Source organism: Neocloeon triangulifer, unplaced genomic scaffold, assembly GCF_031216515.1.
Source record: "Neocloeon triangulifer isolate White Clay Creek 2 clone unplaced genomic scaffold, ASM3121651v1 ptg000002l, whole genome shotgun sequence".
In the NCBI taxonomy this organism is placed as follows: domain Eukaryota; kingdom Metazoa; phylum Arthropoda; class Insecta; order Ephemeroptera; family Baetidae; genus Neocloeon; species Neocloeon triangulifer.
In genome coordinates this window covers 7,764,744-7,789,249 of record NW_026775545.1, presented here as the reverse complement: position 1 = coordinate 7,789,249, position 24,506 = coordinate 7,764,744, and the positions used below count along the sequence as shown (strand labels likewise).

The following is a 24,506-nucleotide window of genomic DNA, read 5'->3' as shown; positions in this document are numbered from 1 at the left end:
CTGCTACACTTTATCAATGCAAAAAAGTGAATAACAAATATATATATATATATATATATATATATATATATATATATATATTTTTTTTTTTTTAGAAACTTTCAAGTTTTTTGAAAATTGATTAATTTGAATTGTTGAAGTATTTAGATTGAATTAGAGATTGGAAATAGTGGTATTGATAAGCTCTCGGTAAAAAAATATTAAAAGCATAATTCTTCCTATAGTTTTACTGTGATAAATATTTTCCAGCAGTTGGCATGGCAACTCCTCCTCTGCAAAAGTATGCATACAAGGAAAGAATAGGCGGAAAAACTTTTTTTACACTAGAATACTTTCTGGCTTTTCCTCTCTCACACCATGCACCATTCTCTCTGCAAAAGTCTGCACTCCTCGTGCGCGTTGAAATCAGTTTTGCCATAGTGCTGAGCGGGCAAAGTTCATTTTGCATGTCAGTTGCTCGCAGAGTAATCCGTCTCTCGGCGCACACAGAGAGCCACCATAAAACAATATCCTCTTCAAACATCTTGTTGACAATAAAAGAAGATGGGGCCAACGGAGGAGGGAGTTAGCAGTCCTTGGTGGGCCTCGCTGCTTTTATCATCATCAGCGTGCAAGAAGTAACATTGTAAACACGACGAGTACTTTCAGCTAAACAGATTACATCGCCGCTCTCTTTCATACAGGAAAATTCATTTTAATGAAACTCGCAGGAGGAAATGCCGACGACTGCATTCTCCTTTTTCTGTGCAACTGCTCGAGGACCTTTTTGAGAAATAAAAAGCACGTGCCTCGTAATTGCGCGACGGAAGAGTAAAATGCCCTCTCGATTTGAAGTAATGGCGTTGCCGAAGGATTTCTAAATCATCATCCAGACGACTTTTCTCGCAGTTGCTAGTTTTGCTCTGTCCCGGGGACGCATCATTTGCCCGCTCTGTGCAAGATGAGGAAATCCCTTCCCGGTGGAGTTTCCCGTCCGCGAGACGCGAAGACGAGCTCTCTCTTTTTGTGCTAGTGGCCTCTTTTCATTTCAATGGGAATAAGAGCGCGCGCTCTCTTGTCGGATTCGCACCGGCGTGAAATGAGAATCTGATGAAGAAAAGCGGCCCGGAAAAAGGAAAAAGCGAACACACAGATCTGCACTGCTGAGTTCATTCAAAAAATTGAGTTGAAAGTACATAGTATTTATTTAGGAAAAATTGAATGGGCAGTAGTTTTGCCAAAATGTATTTGGATTGGGCCTCCCGCCCTCCGATTACAAGTTTGTATTAAAAATCTGATTATGACTTTAACTGCTACTAATTTATTTGTAAAATGTTATTCAAATTAATATAGATAAAAAGTGGTTCTTGACGATTTTCTTGGCCATTCAAATTCAGGATAAATATTTAAAAAAAGAACGAACAGTGGCAACAACTTTTCTAACTTCAAAATGACGCCACCGTTTTTAAAAACCATTTTTGCTTCCGATAAGAACATATCGGCAATCTGCTCCATTCGGCCGTTATTTTGAACGACGCTCTCGTCGTGTTTTGGGCCACGGAGAGAAGCTTTTCATCGGCTCTCCAATTTGCCACAATTCCCCCATCAAAATCGGCACGCGCGTGACAGGCTTGCGACTGATCCGCGCTGAAAAGAGGCGGAGTAAAAGCTTTTTCCTGCTGGTTAAAAAAAAAACGCGCGTTTCTGCTGTAATAATAATAATCGCAGCAGGTTCACCGCAATGGGTATTTACACACGTTCGCTGTAATTTGCAAAGCAGAGAGAGAGCAGGGCCTGGTGTGAGCTTCCATCACTTTTTGCCAGGGCCTGAGTGCTCCAGCCAATACGGCCGTTGAATCGTAAAACTGGAGAGCAGCGGCCGACCGACGTGTGCGATAATAATATACGGAGAGTGCATGCGCCTCTATTATTATGGAGCATTTAACTGTGCATCGCGTAAGTGTGTTCAATACACCCCATTATCTTTATTGTTTACTCTATTGACGCTCAAACACACTTTACGCGCTTGTAACAAATAATAATATGAGTGGCGGAGGCGAGATGTGTGGCCTTTTTTATTTTTTTTTTCTCCTCACAACTTCGGTCATTCTCCTCGCTTTCATTTACGGCGTAATTCTGTTTTAGGATTATCGTTCTTAAAATCGGCGTGTACGATAAAAGCGCCGTTCTGCACACTCTTGGTCATTTCTCTGGTGGCCGAAGATGCTCTTTCTCGCCACTTTAGGGGCGGACTGCACGTCTGACAATAAAACTGGCACAGTGTGTGCTCTACATGTTCCCTACGGTATTTATGTATTATGCCTTGGTGAGAGCATGAAAAAGCTCTGAATTTTTAATAAAATGTTGAAATAGATAAATAAAACTTGGAGTATACAAAACTGGAACGCTGCCTATGATATTTTATTAATTCTGATTCTGCGTAAGTTGCAATTCTTTGTAAATTTCTTTTTTTATGGAATTTTACAAGAATCACAAAAATATGTTGATTCTTTCTCATTCATTCTTAAAAACAAAAATTATAGGAAATCTAATCTATCTATACTGCGAGAAATTTATATGGAAACACTTAATTATTTCACAATTTATTTAAGTGTATTGTAAAATGTGGGATACGAGGTTGTTAAATATTAACCACTGACATAATGAAAACAGTTTAATATCATCAAATTATAATTAATTAATTAACTTTTGAAGTCAACAATTAACAGAGTTATAATTTTTATTTTGAAGTATAACTCGATTTGAATGTGAAACTTTACAAACTTTCCTTTTGTTAGTTAAATTAATTATTGGCACACGTTTAACTGATGTTAAATAAAATTTGCAACGCAATCCTTGCACCCATTATTCTTTTTTTTTTAAATACTTAATTAATGCTTTGAATATATCAGTGGTTCGCCGTTCATTGAAACCATTTTGTGTCCAATAATAATTATTTTGAAGCACCCATACGACAACCGAGCCGCCGCGCGTCCGTTAATGAAGGCAAAAGCCCAAAACCAACCGTACAGGCTTTAATGGATGTTTGTTTAGAGCTTGTGCGATAATTATTGGCCAACATCGATGTGTTTCGCTCAACCCGAGAGCTACACGAGCCGCTGATTAATGGAATAATGTTCATTTTTTGACATCCAACCCCAACGCTCTCCCTATTTTCTGCGTCGGCGGTCGTGTTTATTTTCGTAAAATTGCGCTCGACAGCATCCTCTCTGAAAAGCCCAAAACTCGCTCTCTTTATAACATGTAATGGGTTATGTGTGTACTCTCGGATAAAAATGTGCGAAGTGCGAAGCGACTAAAATATGGACGAGGTGATTTTATTTACCATCTGCGCTCTCTGTGACTAATAGCCTGCGTACATTAACGATTTCACTCAATTATTCATCATTTAAATTTTTAGCACGCACGTGGTTATTCTGAAGCATTGAGGCAATTTTGTTTATCATTTTGTTTTTTAGATTATTTTCAAATTATGCTGAAATTAATTAAGATGAAATGGCTAAACTCAGAGCATGTAAAAATAGTTTATTAGAAACTGAAGTACATAAAAAAAAATGAAAATATGGTTGAATTTTTGAGGATTTCAGACTTCCGGTAAAAAGTTCCATTGTATGTATAAAAAAAAATAGAAATAGTTTATTAAGTTTAACCCATTTTTTTTTAATAATAATCAATACAAAACAAATTTTGGAGTGGCATTTATTAAATTTTTGTCTGCTATTCTTCTCTAATTTTTTTTTTTTTTTTTTTTTTTTTTTTTTTATTATTTTGTCATTCAAAGGAATTGTTGAAGCAACTGCTTTTTCTGCTTTTCCAACTTCTCTTTCTTAATGACCCTATCTTGAGCTGACAATGAGCAAATAAATGGCTTATAGAAAGACGAATCGAGTTCGGTCGCAGATTGAGGAAGGCAAAAAAGGCCACGTTCCAAGAACTCCAATCAGCTTGCGATCCAACCGACTGAGCAGACAAACAAACAAACAAAGGATGCGAAACTGATAACCGGTGTGGCTAATGCGCGCAAAAACCATTCTTTGTCGCCGATTTTTTGCTCAAGACGCGAATCGTAATCTCTCTTTTAGGGGATTTGCGAGAGCCGGTCACTTAATTAATTTGCTGCAAAGCTCCGCACAGGTCTCGCATCATTCTGCGGGCGCGGCCGTGTTTGGCCCGACGCGGAAACTTTGGCACAAAGGAGAGTACCAGGAGAGGACACACGCACTAATCCCAGTCGTCCACGCACACAAAAACGAGGAATGCTCCTTTGTCGAGCGAGACAAAGACGCACAAGCAGGCAAGTTAGTCACGTCTGCATGACACCGCAGTGGTAAGAAGGACAGAGGCAGATAACCGCCGACCAGCCACTTCCAGCTCCTTTTCTCCGCAAACAAATAAATGCTCCGCAAAAGACAAGGCGCCGTTTGTTTTTGCCCTGACAAGTCTTGAACGGCCCACCAAAGGAGAGTAAAAAAATTGCAGATGTATCTGATTGACGCTCGAACAAGTCAATATTTTACTCCTTATTGTAGATGAAAATAGTTTTTACCAAACAGAATATAAAGGAAAAACTGAAAATAATCCAACCAGAATGTTACAAGACTAAAAAAATAATAAATAATCATTTTCAGTTCCACAAATTATGTAATTAATTATTGTTTCATTTCAGTAATGAAGATAATTTCCAAAGGTTCTTTTAAAATTTCAATTGAATATAAAGTTTATAAATGATATGCATGAAAGTTATTAAAAGTTTATATTAAATATAAATAAATAAAATACAGAAAAATCCAAATAACTTGTGGTGCAATCTTTACATGAAAAAGAAAAGGAATTCTAGTTGTTTAAAATTAACTGTAATATCAATTTTTCCTTTTTGAAATTACAAGTGTATATATTATTTAATTAATTCAAAATAACTGGAGATCTTTAATTTATTTTATCCAAAACATAAAACCTTTCAGTGTTCATATAGAGCAATAAGTGTTAAACTTTTAGTACGATTGAGCATATTGTAGTGTGTGCGGGCGATAAAGTTATTCCGTCCTATCGATCGTGCACTCGTTGCGGCAATTGCGTACAGGCGTTGAACATGTTTAGAATTAGAGAGTTGGCATATATGTAGGGATACCTACAAACAGCGGCGTGAACGACCCGTTATTATTTATGCCCTGCGTTGAATGTATAAGCAAAAGCTACGAACCAACCAACGCAACGCACACAAAAGCTGGCCAGGGGTGCTGCGAGGTGCGCGCGATCGCCCCCGAGCGAAATAAATCGAGTCTTTGTCCGACTTCAAAGCAGACCAACTTTTTGACGCAGCATGCGAATAATAATTTGGTACGCGTTCCGCACACGTGAAATTCCTGCGCGCGAGAATTTAATCGCGGCCCAGCGGCTCCATCTGAATTACAAATATACACACATATAAAGTCGGGCCACTGCTTGATGAATTATTTCTCGCCCAGCAGGTGAGCTCTCGAGATTAAGCGCCACCAACTTTTGACCTTTGTCCAAGCCCTCCGGAGTTTTTTTCCCGTACACGCAGTTTTTATGCTTGGTTGCCCCGCTTTGGCTGGAAGCGGAGCGCAGAACAATTGCAATCGAGACTACAGCCTTTTTAATTCATTCGTCAAAATTTACACAAGAAGATTTTTCAAGCCAACGAGATCCCTCCAGCAATCTCAGTTACAAAGAGGGCGAAATGATTCACATTAATAAATGTTTTCAAAAATTATTTCGTAAAGAATTTAGCTTAATCTTTGAAATTTAATGTTTAGAATGTTTCGTCAAAATAATATTAAGTGAATAGATAGTAAAATAGTTGCGTACACAGTTTGAGGAATCTAAATTATGGCAACTGTTAAACACTCCTGCTGTGCAGGTTGCATAAAAATATTTAAAAAGCAAAATCAGATATTGAAAATTTATTACCTAACGAGGATTTTCTGTTAGTAATCCCAGGAAATACTGTACATAGCTTATATCATGTGAAATCTCTTTTCATTTTTGAGCTCGACATTTTTTTCATGTGAATGATGCCTTTTGTATGAAGCTTTTGCATTTTTCCGGCGCATTATGCATGGCCATAGAGGGTATAATACCTGCTGAAATCACTTTTGTCAACTCGTGTGCACATCATGCAAAGGCAATGCACAAACACCTCTAATCCGCGGCACTGCTCGCGAAATTACAGTTGCCGAGCACTTCATAAAGAGCTTACCGCCTCGAAATATGTATATGTGCGACAAAACGAAACTCCCTCTTGCCGTCTGCTCGAGCGGCAGACCCGGCAGTAAATTGACTCTTTTTTGCATGCCGCCAAATCCAGCCACAAATTTGATCAAAAGCCCTGGGATTTGAGAGAGTTAAAAGTTCCAGACGAAGTTTCGGTCATTAATATTTCACCCGCTTAAAGCTTCTTGTTTGCGACCGAAATGTTTGAAAAAATGTGAACAACACAGTCTACAATAATGGGGCTAATTCTGCGAATCATGAAATATTCACCGCGAACGCCTAGGGAAATTTGCTCACAGTAGAAAAAGTTTGAATAAATCTAATTAGCAATTTAAATTTGCTTATATTTTCCCAACTTGCCCCTTAATCACTAGAAAGGTTTTTTCCTGCAAAGCACACATGCATTCTCTGTGTGTATGCACAAGCTACAGGAGTAAAGAGGAAACTTCAATTTTTTTCAATTTCTTGCTGGTGTTTTTCCCCCACGTAAATGTTTGTTTTTCTCTTCAACTTGTTTTTGGTGAATTTCTCTCCTCTCACTGTAAAAAAATCCACAGCCTGCAAAACGTTGACGGAATAAAAATCAGCCCAGCTACTCTCTGTAAATAGAGCGGCTCTCCATGGTGAGTGACAATTTGTTTGAGTTTTTCCACGAATAAGGACATTTCTGCCGCTTCATCGAACTGTAATGCTTTGAGGCTGTGTGTCCATTGATTATGAGCTCGCAATTATTATCCCTTTATGCGATTATTTGTGCCAGGTAAATTTTTATGGCTGAATGAATCCGTAGCTTGCAGCAGAAAGTGTAAATCTGAATTTTTTTAGTTAGAAATACAGGAGAAAAACTTAATATTCACTTCAAGAATAAATGTATTATTTTTTTTTTTTTTTTGTAAATAATTTATTTTAAATAAAAAATTGCAAATCTTAACTAATTCAGGGTAATATTTAAATGCCACTAATGTTATTAATAAAATTTTATTCAAATGCTTGTGGTATTATCATAAAAAAAAATTGAAAACAATTTTCATGTAGTTTTATCTCACGAGAGAAAAATCAAATATCTTAGAAGCGAACAATAAAATTGAATATTTGATACCAAATTTAGTAGACAAGCTGTAGTGCGTCAACAGCACGAACAAATGCGTGTAATGACCTGCTTCGAGCATCAGTCAGTGAGGCGCTAATGGTGCTCTTCTGTTCATCATGCAGTAAAGTGGCCCTAATACAACAGTAATTTAAGGTAGGGTGCTGTAGGTTGGGCTTCGGAAAGGAGCTCGAATGCTCAGCACTAGGAGGCGTAATGGCAGCATATTGATTTTGTGGTTAAACTGCTTTGCGCGCAAATATATATAAATTCGCGTTCAGCTAAACTGTCGGCAATTTCAATTATATTGTCGCGCTGGCAAGAGAGCAGATAAGCATAGTCAGGGACGGGATTACTAATTGGCTCCGAGAACGCTTCGCACAATCCGCGAGTTCCCATTAACAGTATGAAAAAGAGACAAAGCGAAACTTTTATCTGAAAGTTTTTTACTCATTTTTAATTTGCTAATTCATTCGGCCTTGTTAGTGCGAAAGAGAAAAGGCAATCGGCTTGGGTCGCACTAATTGAATGCAAAGTCGATCGATCACTCTATAGACGGCCGATTTGTGCACGCGGGTTTTAGCAGCGCAAGTATTTGGTTCTGCTGCGACATTTAATTAGATTAATGGCCACTGCGGCACACGCTCCACGTGAATATGCATAATTTATACTACCTATCGGCACTGTTGATCAGTTGGTGCTAAATAGTAACTTTTCTTATTGTTAGAAGAAAAAAATTTCTCGGTATTCGCTAAAAATCTTCCAGCCAAGATTGATAAAGTTGCGTGCTGATTACGATAACTCCAAAAAAAAATTCAGAGCAAATTAAAAATATCTACTTTTGAGTTTGAGAAAATTAAAACAACCATTGTGGGACTGCTAATTAACTCAAGCACATTACAAGAAATTTTTTAAATTTCAGTGAAAACTTTGAAATTCTCTCTGGGGTACATAATATTTCATATCTTCAATTTTTCGCAACAAAAATTATTCTGGTCTGATTGTTTCATTGATAGGGAAATCAGTGATTAGTTTTTGTTTGGGCCAAAACAGTTAAGAGCATATTAAAGATCATTTTGTATTCGGTTTTTTTTAAAATTAATAAAATTGATGCAAAAAAGAGTAATTTTTACGTATAGCTGGGTAATCACCAGTGTTCATGATTATTTAAACACACACATATCCTAAATTTTAAGTTTGGTAATTTTTCAACTACCTATTCCCCACATTAATTAAATAAAAAAGTATACTTCATAAAATATAGCGGGCAACACACATAGTGTGCCGATATAAATAAATTTATTCAAGCAACGTTACGGCTCAAATAGTCAAAGTTGATGTTATTTTGGCAGCGACGCTTCCACGCGAATAACTAAAATTACATTCGCCACGCTTGACAAACACGTCAACTAAATATAGAATGCGCAAGAGCATTCCAAATTATCACATGCAGAAGTGGGGCTGAAGTTTTCTCTCATGAGCACAAATAAATAGCACACTCGCAAGTCGAGGACGTGAATTGGCAAAGTGTCGTGGGGACAACTTTTGTGAGCACATGTAAAAGCATACATTATAGGCTAGTGTGTGTGATTCAACAAGCCGGCTTCTTGTTCCGATAATGTGTGTGTTCGCGATCACAATCTTGGCTCTCGCTGGCCGCTCTCCGAGAGTGCGTGAGAGAGAGAGAGAGAGCCTTACACCTGTCAACATCAATCTTGATGCTGCAGCCGCCAGGTGACGTCACGTGAGCTCGCCCCCGGCTCTCTTTTACTTTCTTTCACTCTCTGCCTTGGTTCTTTTTCTTTCTCTCTCTCATTCTACGAAAAACACCGGCGTGATATAAACATGCGTTTCGAGTTGTCTCGCGCTTTTTCTTCTCCCCGTCTCCTCACGAACAGCCCGACCGTTTCTTGTGCTATGGCTGTGTGTGCGGCCCCGAGAATATGCAAACTATGTCGGCGCGACCTTTTTCTCTGGTCTCGCCAAAAAACAAGACGTCGCCTGTTGTCACTTTGTTAGCAGCGCTCGTTGGTCTGGCGTGGCCCTTGAATTAGTTACCCATCGCCAGTCTTTTATTGGAATTTCGCCGAATAAAATGCAAACGAGTTAAGAATTCTCTCGCAGCGCAGACGAGATTGTTTCAGCGGCGCGTCTCCTCTCGTCGCGAATTTCGCATTCTAGGCGCGAATTTAATCCGGCTGGCAATTTAGTTGTTTAGGGAAGAAGTGTCTGACTTCCTCAAGGACAAAATAAATCTGTTAAGGGGCTTAAAATAGAGATCGCTCCCTTTGAATATAATTTCCTCAAAAAAATGACAAATTTTTTGTATTTATTAATTTCTTTATAATGTTCATGATTTTTTTATCCGGTTTCAGCAGAATTGTTTTGAAAAGCTTAATGTTCTCTCACACACAAAAACCCATCACGGTATGAAAATTTTAACATAAAATATTGTTTTCGCAAGAGGACGATTTTAAACACATTATTTTCTCAAGGGAAAGAAATAAACAACCACCGTGGAACTCCTCATTAAGGAAGTCTCATTTTGCAAACAAGAAGTTGCGTGAAAAGGAGTGTTTTCCTTCTCCATAGGCCTTCTCATTTCGCAGCCCCTGCTCTCAATTAAGCAGTTGGGCGGAGCTGGCTCGTAAAAATTCAAATCCAATACGCGATTTTCCTGCACGAAGGGATGGAGGCATGCAGGAGTGCTTCGCGCGAGAGAGAGAAACGAAATTTCCGCCACACTCGGCTGCTCATTTCCTCGTCCCACTTTCGCATCACATCCAAATGAAATGGACTTTGTGGAGAATAACACATATATGCACACACGCTTCGTTGTATCATTTTGCGTGGATTGATGACTTTTTAGGTCAGCGCTTGAATCTGATTCTTGAATGATGAGAAATGTGCGGAAAAAGTTGCATTTTTTTCAGCAATCTTTTTTGGGATATTAATTATATAATAATTCTGTATAAATTTTTTTAACGATCAAAAAATTATTAGTTTGAAAATAAAAATAATGTCTGTTGAAAACTTTATAATGCACTCAGCATAATTAAAAAGGGAAAGGTTATTCATTAGTAGGAAATTGCAACTCATTATACTCAAAATTTATGAGTTTATCGAATCTAGGCCAAAAAGCTAATAAGCAATAAATCAATTAGTTTCTGACAACCCTTTGGATCCCCTGCTTTTTCAATTCCTCTTTTTATATATTTATACCTCTTGGTGAATTCTGCTATGTTCCCCAAACGACACACAGAGAGGCCAGTTTTATTGGCATTTTCATAAAAAGCGATGATTATTGGAATTCCCTTTCTGCTCGCAACACAATTGGCATCCACGAGTAAATAAAGCTGCACGCGCGTGGAAGAAATTGTCCATCTTGACAACCGGCAATTTTCCGCCATAAAAAAAGAATCAGTCCCGCTCGAGCCGCAATTTGTGCAATCCTCTCTATTCTATTACGTTTTTCGCCGGCGAAAAGCGATTGCCACCGCAAATCGCGTGCGATTCACAGAATCGCCAGCCGTAGTTTTGTACGGCGCTTGTGTCATTCTTTGCCCAACAGCACATCGGCGGTTTGCAGCAGTTTTCGGGCGGCGCGGCCAATTGAAAAGGAAAATTCACACAGAGAGAGCCGCAGCTTTTCACAGCTCAGTTCACTCTTTAACGAACGACGCACAAAAAGTAAAAAAAATACACACACGGCTGGAAATAATATATATCTGCTGCCTTTTTGCCGATTCGTCGAGCGTCGGTCCCTCCGGTGACCAAAAGACCGCAGCGACCTCTGCGTCCTCTACGCAGAGCCCTCGATTTGCATATTAGACAGGACGCATACATACGAATGCTAATTGGCTTTGTGCTGAAAAGGTCTGTTGGTGGATAGGAAAGGACTGCTCGCGATGATTTATCAACATTGCGAAAAGTTTTGTGGTACGCCCCTTATTAAAATCATACTCAATGGGATTCTAATTACAGGTAAGAGTAGTAAAAAGCAAAGGTTTCGTCACACTGAGCTGGGACAAGGAAAAATATCAATTATTTATTAAGTTGTGGATGTATGTATATTACTTTTTTCAATATTGTAGCAAATGGAACACACAAAAATTTAAAATTGAAGTAAATTTCTTGCCTTATATGTTGATTTTTTCTGGAAAAAACTTTTAAACCGCATTATTTAAAAAAAAAGTTTGTTTCTCCTTTGAGCCGTCACTTGTTTAAACTTATAAAAAAAGTTGGTTTGTGGTATTATTAAGTGATAAAATCAAAATTATCCTGCAAGCTTTTGATTTATAGTTCCTTTATCAATGATTACAGTGAAATAAATGCTTAATTTTCCCTCAAAAATATATGAAAGCTTGCAACTTATATCATTAAAGAAAACATTTTAATCTTGACAAATTTCAAACTTTGTTGTAAAAATGAAAAGGGCAACCTAGCATGGACACAAGATATGTTTTTAAAAGTTTCAGTTTTCAATAGGGTCAGTTGTCCCTAAATTTTTTAACAAGGCTATTGAGATTAAGACGAGTTTAAATTTTTCAATGAAATCTATCTAGTTTTAATTTTACTGTTTAAATATCGGAGGAAATTAAAGAGAAATTCAATCAATTTGATTTCCCTCCCTTATTTCCTAAAACTTTTGATTGACTTTGGAATGGAGAGCAATATAAATAAATACCGCTTGGTAAATTAAGCTGCAGAGGAAAATTGGCAAATTTGTATTTACAACTCTCACGCAATTTATTTTCCTTGTTACATGAAATAAGGAAATATGTGACTTCCTGGAATAAAGCAATACCAAAGACCAACTTTTCCTTGAGGAGTGTAAAATCAATTTCGTGTCTGACGTGCATGCGAATTTGTCAAGTTCTGCGCCCATTTTCTAACGGTGGAATTCTCTCTCCACGCGAATGCTCGTTGGAAAAGTTTTTTGGAAGCGAGAACATGGTAGGGGCGCCAATAAATTTTGACGAGGAGCCGTGCACTTTTTCGTCCTCAATTTCTTCCGCCTTGTAAATTTTTACTCTCGCTCGGTCGAGCGGGATTTGCGAAAAAGCGAATTCTTGGAGCGCAAATGGCCGATAATTGATGATGCATCTCGGCAACAACACATGCTCTCATTGACTTTGAAAAATGGCCACAGCTCTCTGCGACGAGCCTGCTGGCATTAGAGCTGCGAAACATGCAACAAAAGGAGTCTGGAAACAAATGGCGATTGTCAGCGGAGCAAGGGCGAATTGCAATTGGACGGTCGGCGAGAGTGGCCCCAACAAAAAGGATCAAAAAGCTCCACTTAATATGTGAATGTCACAGTGTGTTCACAAAATTGCTACACTCGTGCGTCCTTTAGAGATTTGAGCTTTTTGCTCTGGAAGCTATTCGCGTTAAAACTGCCAATTAAATAGATAAATGTTTAAATTTGATAATAAAATTCTCAAATAATTTTTCTCCAATACAAAATAATCAAGAAACGGTTAATTTTTTATTTTATTAATTTACTATTAAAAAATATACTGAATTTGTGATATTTACCTTTTGAAAATGACATGCTATTGAAATTGCAAACCTTCATAGAAAACTATACTCATTAAAAAAAAACATTTCATTTCAATAAAATCTGTTGTACAGAGTATTTCAATGTGTCAAGCGCAAAATGCAGATGGCTAAAAGTGTAGCTTGTGGTGAAAGATTAATTTTTATTGGTTAATCTTGCAAGAAATTCTGGCAGCGCGTTTTAAATTCAATAGCGGCGATCAAAGCATGTTGCAACTTTCGTTCTTTCTGTTTGCGTAGCTTTCAGATGCTCAACTTTAGAAAGTCTCAGTAGCAGGTGAGCATGCCATTGAAACTTTTCCATTATTTTAGTTTTTCTTTCACCTACCTACACGTCTGGCATGGATGTAAAATAAGATTGGTAAAACTAACGCTCTTTGGTGCGATTGAGAAATCTCAACATTAAAAGTTTTCTCGGATAATGTCTTATAAGATTTATTGAACTTAACTAATTTTTTTTTATTTTCAATTAGAGACGACAAATAAATTTTTTTGAAATTTAATGTTCTTCAATTTGATTTTCCTAACTATCAGACGCACGACTTTCCGATAATTTCCATAGTTAGCAGTGAAGTCCTCTGTAAATAATAAATTCACAGCCAGGCACACTGCTTTCAACTGCAGCAAAGAAATGTCTTTCTCGCCACTTCTTCTTCAACTATGTCGTGCACCCTCAAGAGCCATAAGTTATTGCACAGTAACGGAAGCAATAGACGCACCGACAGCGAGTCAGCGCAAACGCGGCTGCACCGCAAGAGATCGCAATCACCTGCTAGTTCAGTTTGCATGCACTCGACTCTGACGCGTTTAATGTAGATTTAACCCCTTCAGTCACACCATCATGCAGTTAGAAAAAATCAGCAATCTCTTTCTCACCAGACGCCTTTTGATTTATTTGAATGATATTTTTCGGCGACAGTTACATGATGGCTTAAGAGAGAGTCAGTGTGTATTGGAATTGTAAAGGAGCCCACCGGCTTAGTTAGGGTGGCGGGGGTTGCGAGCCAAGTGATTTATTGTTGTCTTGCAACCGTGGAGACGAATTATATTCCTTTAAGCCGAGCAGATTAATCGCGTTTTAATGTGAATTTACTTCTGTTTCCGAACGTGTTTTTTCTCCACATGGGTGAGTTAATTTGCTGCGAAAATTTGTCAGTTATAAAAGAATGACAAGTTTAAGAAAAATTGAAATTTGTTCGCACAAGAAAATACTTAAACTAGAAGTTTTTTTAGAAGGTGTCCCAATATTTACTTTCAATATTAAATTATTAAAAAAAAAAATCAAAATAAGCTACAAAAGCTATTTTTACTGCAGCATAATGTGAGTTAGTTGATTTTAATAAAAGATGTCTAAATTCAAATAATATGCCATTTAGATATAAAAACCAGTATTCACTCTTCAAACTAAAAAATCTTATTTATTAATTAAGTGCAAATAACCAAAATCAGATTTCCACACTCATGGCGTTTTTATTTCATATGACTCTTAATTATATCTCATTGGACACATATCTGAACTTTGAAAGTGAAATTAAAATTTAAATATAATTATATATTTGGGAATGAAGTGCAAGTTGAATTACAGCCATCACCAATACTGAAATAATGCTATCTCAAAACCGTCAAAAATTGCAAGAAAAATCAGCACTCGCTTTTCAACTCATTCCAGTAACAAAAAGTGGTCTCTAACTTTCAAAGATCTGCATAAAAAAAATTATTTAACTGATCCCTGATTTCATTCAGTTTCTTTTTCCTTCTTCCAACTCATTAAAAGTTAAATGAACTGAAACGAAATCGTTACGGCATCATGCTTGAGGAAAAAACGCTAAGCTGTCACCACATCGTCGGTGCGCTCTTTCAAGACAGTGCAGACTAGGCAGGTGAAGACAGCGAAAATTGAATTTTCTCCGTCACTCTCGTACCTCCCACTAAACGCTGATTGCAAACGGAAATAGCGGGCCCGCCACGGCTAATTGACAAATGTGATTCACAAAGCAATCAAATTAAATTTCCGTATCCATTAGAAGAAATTTCTTCTCATCTTTAGCAGAAAAAATTCACATACCTGAGTCGAGGATGGCGAACAAGACGACAACAAGGAGCGACGCGGTGGCCACCGAGGGCCTTCCGGTGAACGAGGTCATCGCTGACTGTGCCGGGGTCACACGAGCAAAAAATTACCGACCACAATGTAAGAAGAGCTCAACAATCCACTGGTAGCTGCAATCGGCAGCGCACTCGCCACATGTTTTGCAATGAATCTCCACTCTTCAAAACAATTATCTCTCTCTTCACTGATTTACTCGAGACGAAGCGGAAGGAGTTAAGTCCTTTGGGTCCGGTGTGGGTGGCCAACCTGGCTTCGACAGAGACGCAATGTAGCGTCGCCGACGAGTGCACAGAGCCAACTGAGTGGGGCAGCGAGGGGTGGGGTGGTGCCGCCGCCGCCGCTCCACCGCCCGGCGCAGCCGCCACCGAACACCCGAGGACCCGCGGCGCGGAGGAGCAGCCAAACAACTCCTACTCACCTGCGGCCAGCTTTTTAATTTGCTTTGCACCATTTGCGGGGGCGGATTCGCACCGTGAACTGTTTTTCGTTGCCTTTAAAATGTCCATTTTTGTGAAAATACTAATAGAGGAGAGCGCAGACGAGGCTAGGCCAAGTTTTGATTCATCCGAAAATGCATAAAAGCAAAAAAAATAAACATCGTCTTTATACAAACACTAGAAGAATAGTTTTTTATACATTTTCTTTCATGGTCTGGCCTTTTTAAAGTTTTAAATGATATTTTTGTTCTAATAATAATAAGGTAATGATTCATCAGCGCTTCAGCAGCCAGCTTGGCGGCTGCTTTGCAAAATACGCAAGTTTTCCATTAAGTTTTTTGCTCTCTTCGTCCGTGTTGGCAAGCTCGACTGTATAAGTGTATATGTAATTAGCATTAGAGAGAGACGGGACAGACTACGTTTGAAGAGCAAGAGAGACACACACGCTCGCGGACACTAAAGAGCCAGTTAGTCGACTTCCAGATGGAGAAGTGACGAATGCATTTGCCCGGTGCCCTCTTGAGAACGAAATGAGACGTCGTCCTCATCTCGCGAGTTTGTTTTGCAGACTTTTTATGTGCCAATTAAAGCCCTCTCTCTTTCACATCGTGTTCAGCATGTGTGTGCAACGACTGGCGAAACTACATATTTTACGGCCGTGTTTGCTTCTTTTTGTCGCAGTCTGTTATTTCATGGACTATTTAATTGCTTAATTAACGCATCCGTGTGGAATATTATCGTGGTCGAAGTTTTCGGGTCATGAAACATTAACTTTTTATTTATTTTACTAATATTTTCAAAAGAGATATTAAATTATTTAAATCCTAGAGAAGTCTTAACGACCTGGAATGCAGAAAATTTCCTGCGCGTGTAATAATATTTTTATCAAGTTCATTTCCAGCACTTGCTCTCTTCTTCATTTTTTCCCCAATATCAAAAGAGAAATTCTGCTCTGCTCTCCTCGATGTGTGTGTATGTGTAACTGGGAATATTGAAATGTCAACGCAACCCGCGCTGAGGGGAATATAAATATGTTTTTTTGCCAGGGAGGCCGTTGCGCTGGAAAATTATTTGCATGTCTCCCTTCCTTATGCTGCGCTGCTGCTGTCGAAAGGGGCAATCACAAAACTTAGAATGGAGCAGCAGCCTTGCAAGGGCGCGTGACGATAAAATTGCGCGCCACGAATTCTCACTTGTACTTCATGCCTATTATACTGGTGGTTGACAAAAATTGCGAAATGACAACAGAAAAGAAGTTGAAAACAGAATATTAGACATTTATGTACGGATTTAAACACACAACACTTGTTCTCTGGTATTTCAGTTAAACTGCATTTTTTTTGTCAATCAAAATTATAAGACTTGACAAATCTGTAATCAATGCGATGTAAAAATGGGTAACTAACCAACAATTATCATTTAATAAATTTCAGCACTGTAAAAACTTCAAAATACATTATATTATTTTCAAACATTTAAAATTTTTGAAATTGAATTCTCCCTCAACTTTTAATATTTTGAATTACAGGTTACATAATTTCAGGTTTAAAGTTATTTCATAATTTTAGGAACTCAGAAATCCCGCACTAACTACGCAGTTAAGTTCTTTATTTATTTTTGATTATTTGCTGCCAATTAGTGAAATAACATAAACAATTGTTATATCATAAAAGAATTTACGTTCTCTGCCATATTTAAACACTAAATTTGACCGCATAAATCCTATATTATTTTGTGCTGGCACTGCGAGCAGTTTTTCCTTTTTTATTATTCTCCAAAATCCCAGTATTATCATTTTTATATCTAGCCGCGACCTATTTTAAAACAAACAACAAATGAGCTGTGAACGAGAATTTGCATGTTTGCGTTCATTTTTACTGTTGACCAAAAAACATGGGTGCACCGAATGTTCAATATAAATCAAGTAGGAGGTTTTTTCCTTGTTGAAATATTTTCAATTTTTATTTATCGTCTATATATTGATTTAAATTAATTGTATTATTATATGGTCGTGAAATTCTGGTATTTCAATATTTGTTACATATATTTTGACAAATTATCGATACTTGAATTTACCTAATTATAATTTTCATTGATTTCAATAGTTATTTTCACATTACCTACATTACTTTTATTTTAATTTTTAATCAGTGGTAGACTTGACCTTACATCTTGTTTCCTTTAATGAAACGCTTGAATAAATAAAATAATATTCTTTTCTCATTCATTATTTCACAATAATTCACAACCTAACAATTTGAATTTAACATACTGACCTTTTGATCATGGACTATTTTACGAAAATCAATGTTGCTGTTTCAACTTTTGAAAATATAAAGTAAAGTGAGAAATGCCAAAATATGGACCATCCGCTAACCCTAAACTAATTGCAAGGATGAAACAGTCTCAAATTGAGCCACCTTTGTTTGAGTTGCTACAATATTCTCCTCAAAGAATAACATCTTAATTAGAAGTAAAACTTTCCACCCTTTTGCAGCTGAAAATTCTGTGTCACTGGAGAGGCCATAGAAATCTTTTCATCTCCACAAGAATAAATTAATTAAGAAAAATGAGCTGCCTTAATTAACGCCCTGCTCGTGCGCCACTTTCTTTTCAGCCACAAGAGACACAATCTCTGGAAAGAAAAATCTGCGTTCGTGGCGAACATTAGCTGCGCTGAAAGTTTATTTTACTTTTCCCAAAACGCGTTGTCGCGCGTTTTCTCTTATAACTCGACGTTACTCTTGACAGACTATCCTATCGCTCGGCAAAGTCATTTCCTCATTTCTGCTTAATGTTCAAAAGGGGAGATGTGCTGCTCTGATGATGCAGACCTAAAGGCCTTTGGCTTTAATCTCTGCCGCGCCGAGACACGTCTCACTCCATTGTATCGCGTGTCAGACGACTCTGATAGCGCACTCGCTGTACATTATACATTTTGGGTTATAATGATATTTTCACGATTCTTGAGATCAAATCCATGGATTTCATGTAATGGGAGAGGATGATTTTATGTGCATGAAGTCAATGAACTGGAAACGCTAGAAAATATATATATTTTTTTTAAGAAAAAGATGACATCAACAAAAATCTATTGTTTTTAATAACATGATTAATATCATTCTAATATTTGATCGTGTTTCATGCGAAGGCACCAAATTTTTATAAAATAATTTTTTCTGTAACATTCTATATTATGCAGTTATTAAAGAAAAAAAATAAATTAATCAATCACTTATTTGCCAGAATATTTTCTTCATGAAACAAAATGCTCAATAATAAATTTTAAACTTAAAACAGCTTATAATATTTTGATAATTAATTGATGATGAACCAATATTTTGATATTTTACGCAAGATTTGAATCAATCCACAGATAATTAGGTTAATTATATAATTGCAATAACAACGTTTAATTTTATATAATTCTCTTGCTTTTAACAATTTAAGTTTATTTTGAAAATTCAATTTATTATATATTTTTTGCATCTTTTACCCACGTCAGCATATAAAACTCTCGCTCGCATCCACTTTCAGTGCGTAATAGAGTATTAGTAGGGTGGGTGGCAGCAACAATAATATCCAGCAACGCCTTTTCTCATTCCTTTCACTTCTTCCTACTCCCATCTCTATTCTGAAGAGCCAGACCTCGTTGAGTGAAAGAAGAAATGGGGAATCAGAACGTCAGAAGCTACTTCTTTATCCGCCTATATTATCTGGCGGTGTTCAAAGAAAACCAGCAGCATTCTGGCAATAAAAGAAAAATAATCAGCTTAAGTTTGAGGTGCACGATTCCAGCCTGAACTTCATTCTTATTCACAAAGAGAGCTATTAATGTATGACTAGGAAATAACAAACAGCCCTTTTATTATTCTGTTAAACCCTCGAGGTTAATGATGTTTTACGGTTCTTTAAAAAGGATGGTCTTGGTATTTATTTATTTATTCACAACAGATGAATGAATTTTCTCGGAATTTATTTGAGGACTGTTGAGCATTTTTACTTCTCAAATGGAGTCACTTTTTAGTGCATATTTCATTTAATTAAGTTTATTCATCTTAAAAATTCATTTAAAGCCAATTAATTTAAATTGATACGAAGACCTTACAGTAAATAGTACATAAATTTTAAGCAACTCAATAGCTCTTATTTCAAAGCAAAAAACTATTTCCAAATTTATTCATCTGAACTTAAAAACCTAATTCACTTTTAAAATTATATGCAAGACTCTCTTTGAGAAACTCTTGAATATTTATCAAGTTAAAAGTTTCGCAGCAAAAATATTTGCTCAAAAAATTTGGGGTTCCTCGGCGACCCCAGCAAAGTGAAATTGGTTGCCTCAACCATTTTCCGTGCACAAACATTTGACCACCCTTGAGGCAACCCTTCAAAGTGGAGCTGGAATTGTTATGGGGAAGTTCACAAAAGCCTTAGCGCGCCGAACTGGCGAAGGCGGTTTCTGCGAATTCCTCCTCCAGTTCAGACCACTTGTGCTGGTTTCCCCAAATATCCATTTTTAAAGCAACTCTCCAATTATATGGTGCAACCAACACAAACACATCTGCATTTGCGAGATATATTTTTTCCTGGCAAGTGTAAAAAATTCTCGAGACTGTGCCAAGTTGCAAAAATGATTTACGCAAAGGGACGCGGAATACAAAGCAAAAAGTAGAAAGGACATTAATCAGCAGCACCACCAGTGTTTCTCTTGCCACCTAAAATTACGACCCTATATGCACTGCCGCTAAAAGCGTGTTTAATTTATTATTCCGAAAGATAAAAAAATAAAATTTAGAATATAGAATGAAATTTCATAGCGAATGCACACAAAAAAGTTCATTTTCGGCAGAGACAAAAACTCAATTTTCGGCTAATTCCTCCACAAAGCAATAAAGATAAAAAATCTAAATAAAAGAGAGCCCGGCCCCGTGTGTGGGAAAAATTGAACTTGTGCAGGGCATTAAACTTTAATCCGAGGCGCACGCAGTGGGACGAACGGACGATTTACAAAATTTACACGCACACGTTATTATTACCAGCAGATTAAGTCTGCTGGCAAGCCATAAAATATTAAAAGCTTACTCATCATCTGTTTTGTGTACTGTATGGGATGGGATGGCCGCAGTGTGAGAAAAAAGCGACTCGCCGCGGCTGCTTTTTAATAAGGAAGTGGAGAGGCTGGCGCCTTTCGTTCGTTCTCCTTGTGATTCTACGTCATTGACTTTTATTCACACAACGAGAGAGCGAGCGGCTGTGCAGTGTGACCGGCCAAGCAAAAGGATTATTTAATTATTTCAGAGAGATCAAGCAAGTTAGCGGCTGCGAGCGAAAGGGGCCACTTCCTCTTTGGTCGCGAGGCCAATCCATTAACGGATCTGTCTTAAGACTTTTAAAGAAAAACATACTCTTGAAGAAACACAATTTTGCCGCCGGAATAATGAAAGGGCTTTGCCTTCAAACTTCCAAGGAACTTTTCAAAAATGCAAATTATATAATTAAAAAGTTTTTAATTCTTGTTAAAAAAAAAAGCCAAAAACGTGTTGTAAACATTGAATTTAGTTTTTATTGAAGATTATTTTTCTAAATTTAAAAAAACACAAAAAATTGATTTGCTTCAAGTTTTTAAAAATTAAAATAATATTCGGGGAGTCAATCGACATATTTTTTAGTATAAAATATATCCCAAGAGAAATTTAATCCCCCTGTCCCGGGATAAATATTTTTTTGTCCTGCCTCCAATTTTTAATTCTTTTTGTAATGCCTTCAAAATTTATTGTAAAATTTCCCACCTCCAAAAAATCTCAAGTTTCTTTTTAGTTTATGGTTAAATTAAGTTTGCGACACAATGTTATTCCAGCCGAGAAATAAAAATTGTTGAAATTAAAAAAAAAATGACCAATTGCATTATTTCAATTGAATTCGCAAATCACAAAGGTGCGGAAAAGGAAATTTAGATATGTGCCGTGTGTAGTAACTCGTCTTGTAATTGCAACAAACGAAAGATGAGATGATTATTTTTTTCAACAACAGCTCGATTAAAATTTGTAAAATTTGGTTTGTTCATATTTTAAAGGTTGAAACCGGTTTCAATTTTTCACAAAGATACAAAAATAGTCGTAAAAAATTAGTGAATTTAAAAAACATGACTTCTCTGGCGCTGCAGTCAGAATCTCCATTTCGGAAACATTTGTTGACCCACCAAAAGTAAAAGAACAGTTATATAGATTAAAAAAAAACACTGACCTTATTGGAGGTCATAAACTGGCTGGGCTTGATCAGGGTGCCGACTCCACGATGTTCAGATTGCTGAAGATGATGAGGTTTGCCTTCCTAATTGGGGTCCAGAATTGAAAGTCAAGGAAATGAAATAAATTATACACATACACACCCGAAGTTTGAAGGAATGTTCCAGTCAAAATGCATGATGTGTTGGCATCTCATCCTGGGCATCTTGCTTTGGAGGCAGCAGAGCTTTCCTTCCGAAAATATTAAATGGAGCGAAATAAGTAATCAGTATTGCAAAGCTATCAAAACAAAAATGTTTTATACATATGTTTTGTGTAGTGTAATGAGTAGGTTTGTGCCATGTACATTCATGTTTTATGTAATTCATGCCTTATTATACGAGATTCTGGTCGACTTTGGGAACGTTTGAAGACCAAAACCCCGTCTTCGGTCCAGGCCTCAGGATCTCCATAGGTCTTGACGGGTCTTGAAGGATGATGTTGGCCCGCAAACACTTCTTTGAGGGGAAAAAGTAATTTTATTTACAGAAAGAGCACGAAAAGAAAAGATCACACACAATGAAAATGAGTTTATCCACCCAGCTGAACTTTGACTGGACGCGGGAAGACTAGAGCAACAATAAATTCATACCAACAAAACATATTTTGGTATTAAAATTAATTCCGCAAGTAGGTAAGATAATTTTAATTTACCGTGACTTAAAGTGCATAAAATGGTAATCAAATTTAAAAAAAAAATTTGTATTTTAATGGTGACCGAACTATAAAATTTACAACGTTTTATTTGTTAAGTTGCCTATCTCTGCACAGAAAATTCAGCTCTTGATTCAGCCAAGAAGTTATTCAGCTGCCTTATGGTGCAATCAAGAAGTGGGGGTTCAATCAGGATTGGCGGGTTCATGGCTCATGCTACTGCCGAAAAAGTTCACGCCAACGTTCACGCGAACATGTGCCCTGTGGTCGCGTGAAATAAAATCTGATGGGAGACTAGAGACTAGTATGTAGTGGCCACCAATTTTATCCACGATTTTCTCGCCTTTCGCCGGATTAATCACTATCACTATATTCAGTGTTGTGAGTTATGTGATTCATTTTATATAAGTAAATGAATGAATGAATTATCCGAATCAACCTTCCTTCCTTCCTCGATTCTATGTAGTTTTCAGGATAAAATAATTTTATATGTATGTAATTGAGGACTGAATATGGTTGCTTGAAAACTTGTGCAAAGCAAGAGAATGGAATTAAAAGTCGAATATTAATTATTTTATCTATCTTAACACTGAACTGTACGTAACATTATTCAATTTCACAAATTAGGTTGCATAAATTTTTTTTTTAATTATTAATTGAAATATTAAAGAAAGTTATTAAATTATAAAATATTGTAATAAAATTGATTTAATATTATTTCTTACTTTGCCAAAAATTGAAATATAATTGAAATAAGAATAAAATTATTTTAATGCTAACAGTATTCAATATAAATTGAATTAGGTTCAAGCAATATTTTTAACTTCGTTTATTTAAAATTAGAATATTCTAATTTTAAATAAACAAAGAATTTCTAAATTTTATTTAAAATTTAGAAATTCTTATAAAACTAGAAATTTAATATTTTTTGCGTTCCTATAAATTATTGATTTAATTTGTAAATTTTTGCATTAGATTTGAATAATTAAAATTTTAATATTGATAATTTACGCAAGGTGTAAAGTGCACATACATTAAACGTCCGGTGCACTACTTTTGCTCTGCTGCATAAATTGCGCCAGCATCGTTCTGTTTCATCTAATTCCTGCAACCTAGCCTTGGTTTCTCAGTCTGCTACAACTGCAACGACTGCCGAAATTTTAATTGATTTATCATTTAAGAGTAATGGTGACCAAAGGCCGCGCATCAGCTCTATTATGTTGGCCAAAAAAAAGATGTCTTCCGCCCGAGCCATAAGGCCCCATGGCTCTGACGGCAGCCGTGTACCAACATAATTTTGGGATGCGCAGCCTTTGATGGTGACTGAATATTTTGCAAATGAAGCACGTTATTTAAATTTCCTTCTCTCTATGTCTCTCGATCTCACTTATAAAACCAAAATATAACTTAAAACAATACGTCTCTTCCACCTAAATTGCTCTCCAAACGCCCATATATACCGGCAATTTATTTAAACAAGCAAAACCACGGCACACGTGGATTGAGTTCAATTCCTTCCTCTTTTTCACATACGCAAAATCGCACACTGATTCCACACGAAGTGAATCAAACGGGCGTGCGTTCGCCATTCGCATTCATTCTTTTGCTCCTTCGGCCGATTCGGAGAGCGCGAATGGCCCATTAAGGGGTGAGTTATGTGACACCGACGCGGCCAGAATTGCCTCTGAAGAATGGTGACACCCTCCATATTGATAGGCAAACAAAACATTCGCAGCCCGAAATTAAATTCCGCCGGCGACGTGGCATTATTTTTTGCTGCTGTCGTCGAGGGTAATTATTCAAAAACGCAAAAATGGACATTTGCGCGGTTCATGAAAAAAATCTCCATAATCCCACGGGCGCGGCACTCTGCTTCAAACTTGTATATAGCTTTATTTGTTTGTTTTGTGGTGGCAAAGTGTAAATTATACGCATAGAGTGTGAAAATTGAGAGCACGGTTGAACATGAAAATAGAAAATTCTGGTTTGTTATGATTAATTGTGCAATATATAAGCTCAACAATTTAGTTTGCATTTGCAGCACAAATATTGTAATTGAAAGAAATGTTACATAATAATTTCAAATTGAAATATAGACACTAAATATTGTGAGGACTTTTGCTTTGATAAGTTAAAAA

At 36.9% G+C, this 24,506-nt stretch overlaps 1 protein-coding gene across 2 annotated transcripts in view; it reads right to left on the bottom strand.

Annotated features, from left to right (window-relative positions):
* Positions 1-15,277, bottom strand: part of LOC132205270 (lachesin-like) — a 173,243-nt gene extending 157,966 nt beyond the window's left edge. For both annotated transcript variants that reach the window (XM_059634224.1, XM_059634225.1), the window contains exon 1: positions 14,949-15,277. In XM_059634224.1, coding sequence (XP_059490207.1) covers positions 14,949-15,027 — 79 coding nt within the window. In that variant the 5' untranslated portion in view covers positions 15,028-15,277. The remainder of the gene's footprint in view (positions 1-14,948) is intronic.
* Positions 15,278-24,506: the final 9,229 nt, after the last annotated feature.